At 48.0% G+C, this 6,000-nt stretch overlaps 1 protein-coding gene across 1 annotated transcript in view; it reads left to right on the top strand.

Moving 5' to 3' along the window:
• Window positions 1–5,716, top strand: part of LOC119401242 (venom metalloproteinase antarease-like TtrivMP_A) — a 30,182-nt gene extending 24,466 nt beyond the window's left edge. Inside the window, exon 13 of the mRNA XM_037667927.1 lies at window positions 5,492–5,716. Coding sequence (XP_037523855.1) covers window positions 5,492–5,659 — 168 coding nt within the window. The 3' untranslated portion in view covers window positions 5,660–5,716. The remainder of the gene's footprint in view (window positions 1–5,491) is intronic.
• Window positions 5,717–6,000: the final 284 nt, after the last annotated feature.

Here is a 6,000-nt window from a genome sequence, read left to right on the forward strand (position 1 = left end):
AATCGTTTAGTGGTACTATTTGTTTACAGAATATGTATACAGTGAGCGCGTGCACATTGCGCGCGGTCGCCGCGTTCGGATATCCTCAGACAAGCTTCTTGCGTGAAAGGCGAACTATGTATCTGAGGGCGAATTATGTGATGTACACTATTCTATTGGTCTTTATGTATAAATAATTGAGGCATGCCAGAATGAAGCCACAATGAAGCAATGCGCGGCCGTAGCATTACACAAGTAGCCGTTGTTTCATAGGCGTTATCAAAGCTTTTCGAAAATATATTTCTTAAGAGCTTCAAGGAAATTGTCGCCTTCGGCGACTTGTGCGTACTTTCAGCAAGATTCATTTTTTTCTTGTAATTTCTTCGACGTTTCATTATCATATTTACTGAAGTGGCGTCGCACTCAAGGTTTATCGGTCTCCTCAGCAAGCAATTTCCCGCTGCTCTTTTTTTTAAGCTAGCACATTCATTGGTTGGAGCTAAGGCAAACATGAGCTAAGGCAAACATAGCCGTGCTATCGCTTCCTTTCCATTCGACTGAACTTGCCAATATCTATAGAACAAAACGTGCACAGCAAAGCTTAAGACCGTAGCTTTCGCGGCTGCTGTTAGAGGGAGAAGCAGTACACGAGGCGAAAAACGTGGCATCGGGCAACGCGAAGGTGAACAAATTTTGCATAACAACGTTCACTGGACAAGTTGTTCAGTGAACACAAGGACCCGTATGAGCTAGGAATCGCAGTGAATAACAAAGTGTTATTGCACCAAGTAGCTGCAAAGCGGTGTAAAAGAACGGTGTAGAGACTGATAAGTAAAGTTTTATTGCGCAACATTTTTTGGTATGTTCTGCAGCAATATTGGTGGTAAAATCGAGTATGTAACGAAAAAGGCGCGGTACCTTTCCGACAAAATTATATACGCCTCCGTACAAAACAAACAAAGTTGGGATGGGCAAACTTGAATTTGGGAGTGAACCTAATTTTGGGCTTGATATGGAGGTGGGCAACATATGGACCAGCTTGCAGGAGAGATGCGTCGTTAGCCGGCCAGCGTACATAAGCAAGCGCATCAGCGAGCGCTTTCTGCTACTCACCGAGCATCGCAGCCCCACGCCGAAGCAGAAAAAAATCTTCCTCGTGGAAGTGCTGGCGGCACGCGCGTGTTGTAGGTGATGGCTGCTTACAATTTCTAAGTTTCAATATCCAAGCTTCTCACGCAGCTTCTTACCCGCAGGGCTCATGTGAAGGCTGATACCAGGCTCCGTTTAGTACGTCATGCACGGTGGTACCGAGTGCTAACCTACAGTATAAGACGCCTTTAACGACAGCGGCTGCGTATTGCGATGTTTTCAAGTATTGTCAAGCGCACAGCCGAAGCGGGCAAACTCCCCATTTAACCAATATTTACAGAGCAGGTGGCAATCTAAAATTTCGTTTTCAGCGCGCGCCGGTGTTCCCGCAGCAGACGACGTAACCGCTGATCCTGGCTAGTACGTCACGCCGATGGTGGCACCAGCTTTTGCAGTGGTGGCCCTCGCGCCCAATATTCAGAAAAGTATGCACGAAAAGCATTTGTTTCCTGGCTATATCTAGCAATTTACGCGGGACATGATTACGAGTCATTGTTCGGAGATATCGCTTTCAGTGCATGCTAATAGGCTAGTTGTGAAAAGGCGAATAAGTAGACGCTTCAGTCATTGGACACGCCAGATTTTACGCCACGCAGAGCGAGGCTATCGCCGAAAGTGGCCGTCTCGGAATACTGCCCCTTAATTTGGCGTTCTTTGGCCAGACCTTATATTTGCGCCATGAAGCAACACACATCATGATTGTGCATACGTGATTACACTTTTGTATTGGAATTGTCACTAAAACCTTTACAAGACTAGTTGCGAGAGTTCAGAGGAAGACAGATACTAGAACTGAGAAGATACTGTTTAGCAAAGAATGTCACTGAGGTCAAGGTTTTGGCAGGTTGCCTTGTCGAAACGTTGGCTCCAGTGACATTCTTTGCTTGACAATATCTTATCAAGACTATAATATTCGGCGTCTGTTACCTCACGCGATACTTGCGCGACTCGCACATTTTATTGCGATAACAATTAGATGGACACCCTCGGACGGGCTTTTCCCATCACCGTCATGCTCCGTATAAAGTCCAAATTGATAACATTGCCCGCGCATCAACGCGCGAGAGCTGGCGACGAACTCGGCTGAAGCAGAGGTGATACAAGCCGGCCATCTCCGTCGCACGAAGGGTGCATGAGATAACATCATCCTGCGTGCGAGGCGTGCCGTCGATTGCCCCTCCAGCAGAGAGGAAAGACCCGACCCGTCTTTCGTAGGGCGAAGGAGCATGCAGGGTGTCTACCAAGTTGACATTTCTAAATTCCCCGAGTTTTCCAGGTTTTCCCGGAGTGTTTTTGCTAAAATTCCCTGAGTGAAACAGAGCTTTGTTCTATGTCAAGATGGGTAGAGAGCATATCGCTCGGTGATGTCACTCTCTAATACGCACGTTAGAAAATGAAAACGACTTAATCCCATTTGAATAGTACATAGAACCGATAAACCTCAATATAGCGAAGTTGGTAAAAGCGGCAACTCACTTCGTTATATCGAAACTTCGTTAAACTGAAATTCGACCTTTCATGCAAGGCATAGTTACTGAAGGATTAATCCTAAACTGAAAATGCCACAAGAATGCTAGACTAATATGGCAACATGAAAAAACTTTTTTTTATTTTTTTGCGTGAAAAAAAAGTCAATTTTGTTGAGCCTGAGATGCAGCAATCACAGTTAGATGCCTTGCCAGAGTGTCACATGTAAAGACGAAACAAATGCGGGTTTAATGCACTGTGGAATTGCGCTTGTTCTGCTGCTGCGGGTTGTTGTCAAATCCTCGCGCGTTGCCCAGAGCAATGCAACGCCTTTGCTATCATGTTGCCCAACCGAACCATTTGCTCACCACGAACGCACAACATCGAAAACCATCCCACGTAAGAAAAAAAGTCACAGTTTCACCGCGAGAGCAAAATAATAAATCCGATAGCAACAAAGAGGAATTTTATACAGGAAACGCAGCCGCTGCACTGAGAAGTGCCTTATCTATGGCTCAGGGGCGGATTCAGGTACATAATGGGGGCAGGTGGGGTACAAAGGCTGAAGCCACCGCTCAGCAGAGCATTTTGGTGGGTCACGCATATTTACAACAGCCCAGAGGGGATTATGGCGGTGCCTAAGAAGCCTTCGTTGTAAATGTGCATAGGGAAGCAGGAAAGGTAGAGCGATGAGAGAGGTACAGAGAGCAGGGACAAGATTCTCTTTACCCCTTTTGGACAGTGGCAGGCAAAGCAACCTGACAAAGGGGGCAAACTCAACAGGCAGCCTGACAAAGGAGATGGACGACAGGCACTGGAGGGAGGGGGCGGGGACTGGCTCTGGGAGGGGGGGGGGCGATCGCCGCTACCGCCCCCCCCCTGGAATCTACCGCTGCTATGGCTTCAACGGAAGTTTTGCAATTAGAGCACAACACCTACAAAGGTATGAGCCGTCTGCTGATCCCCCTCTAATGATACCGCGGCGCACGCGACCACGCCCGCTGGTACGCACTTCCTGTCTGACTCACGCAGCCCCCCCCCCTCCTCCCCAACCCTCCGGCTGCTATCTTTATGTGCCCATCGCGCGAATGAGACGGTCGGCTCGTTTCATCTCTGCTTAAGCCACGTTCCTCGGGAGCGCTCGCGCACTTTCACTCGCACATGAAGCATACGACGCGCAGGGTGATGTAATCGCGATTTGGACTTGATAAGGAAGATCATGGCGAAGGCAAAAAATTCGCGTCAGAGTGTCTATATAATTGCTATCGCAAAAAGAAAGCAATATAGCTGCGGGCTAAGATCGCATGAAAGCACGGCAACAGCCTGAATTACGGCACATCCGATTATGGTGGAAACGTTACTGTTTTCCGACATCGCGCGCCGAATCGAGCAAGTGGGACCCGTGCCGGTGTCGCGAATTTCGGTCGCCGCTATGCCTTGGCTCTGAACAGTTTTGTAATTCGGCTTTGTAGCAAACATCCACGTGGTGTGGCTGGTAATTGCCAGCTGCAGCCCCCCAAAATTTCAGTCGACTGCCTAAAGCTTGTTTCAGCAGTGCCCTCATCGGGAATAAAAAGAAAGAAAAAAGCTATCACTTGCTGTGAATGGGCCCTTTAGTTACGCTAGCTCTCACCTGGAAATTTATTCTATTCTTCACGGAGTCCTAAATAGCATCTTTAAAGCTAGGGATCAGAGCGAGTGAGCTCTCCGATAACAGCCAACAAGCGTCGTCTCTTTTTTCGCCGATCGGGATGGCTTGCCAGCAGGGGCGTAGCCAGAAATATTTTTCGGGGGGGGGGGGGAGGTTCAACCATATTTTATGTATATTCATGCGTGCGTTTGTATGTGCGCGTGTATATATACGCAAGCAAAACTGAAAAATTTCGGGAGGGGGGGAGGTTTGAACCCCCCAACACCCCCCTCCCCTTGGCTACGCCCCTGCTTGCCAGATACGAGCCTTGTCGAAGACAGCCGCTTCCTGCGCGATCGCGATCGCTTGCAAGATAACTCAAGCTCGTTACATCTACTGCTACCGCTTCTACAACTAATCATGCTTCTTACTTGACACGCGGCGATAACAAAAACATCGGGCGCTAATGCACAGCACGCGCGAGAAAGATTACAGAACTACACCGCGTACTCACAGAACACCCTGACAACATTGCGCGATACGATGTGTCGTGGTTCGCGGTTCCCGCATGCCACGCGTTAGCCGGATTCTCTCCCGCTTTACCGCTCCGAAAGCGATGACAGCATCGAGGTGCGCCACTTCCCCGCCGCCGCAGCGGCCGTTTGATTTGAAAAATGCGTTCACAAAATATCGAGCAAGCGCTACCGCGACTTTGGTCACCTTTCAATAAAGTTACTGTGGATTTTCCCTGATGGGAGCACAATTTCCCTGAATTTTCCCTGAGAATTTCCAGACTACCTAAATTCCCTGAGAATTCCCGGTTTTCCCGGTCGGTAGACACCCTGGCATGAAGTGACGCCGGAGGAGAGGGGGGAGGGGGGAGGGGGGGGGCTAGGCCGTTGGAGCAGCAACTGCAAAATTTGATCACAAGGGCGTGTGCGCTATCCTGGCAGACATCACAAACGGCTCGTATGTCCTTCTACGTGCTGCGCCCTCACCGCTTCGTGTTGAGACGACAGACAGCACAAAAACCGCTTCTCTATTGGGAGCGGCCGTATATCCTTAAACCAGCGTTTTGTAAAGTTACGCGGCATCTGATTTAAAAGAATTAGCTGCCAGCCTTACTTCGTATAACATTACAATTTGTTGCTATCGCATTCATTGCTTCGCCCTAGCGGCGAAACTGATTTTTTCCCCGTATAAATGACATGTAGAAGCAATTTTTTTACGATGAGACCATGAGACAAGTTCCTGTCTGTCCTCCAGGTTTGCATTCGAGGAGTGTGCCAAGAGAAAAAAGATTTCCCAAGAGACGAACGGATAACCACAAGCACCGATGAGTCCACTGAAGTCACAGAGACGACCACAACGAAACCACCAACAAGACCTACAAGAAGGAGAATGTTCGCGTGGCGGCACAGGAACAGGAACTAAGCACATGCACAGAATAAATGGCGTTCCATGGACATGTGCAATTTAATGAAACAAGGTTGTCTTGCACAGTTTTCTTCGGTGCACATCGGCAGAAAAATCGCAAATGTAATCGCGGTTTTAATTTCCTGCACATTTCTTTACGGTATTCTTACGCGGATAGTTTTCAAGCACACTTCAGCTTGATACAGTATCCCCAGGAGTGAACAAAGAAAAGTAAACAGATTGAAGAGCTTGCATTTTTAGACATAAGAATATAAAGCCACCAGACAACGACTCCAAGAAAAGGATAGGGGCAGTATTTGTAGTTTTAATATATGTGCAGTAACTATAAAACAAAGGGA

Source organism: Rhipicephalus sanguineus, chromosome 8 (assembly GCF_013339695.2).
Source record: "Rhipicephalus sanguineus isolate Rsan-2018 chromosome 8, BIME_Rsan_1.4, whole genome shotgun sequence".
NCBI classification, from domain to species: domain Eukaryota; kingdom Metazoa; phylum Arthropoda; class Arachnida; order Ixodida; family Ixodidae; genus Rhipicephalus; species Rhipicephalus sanguineus.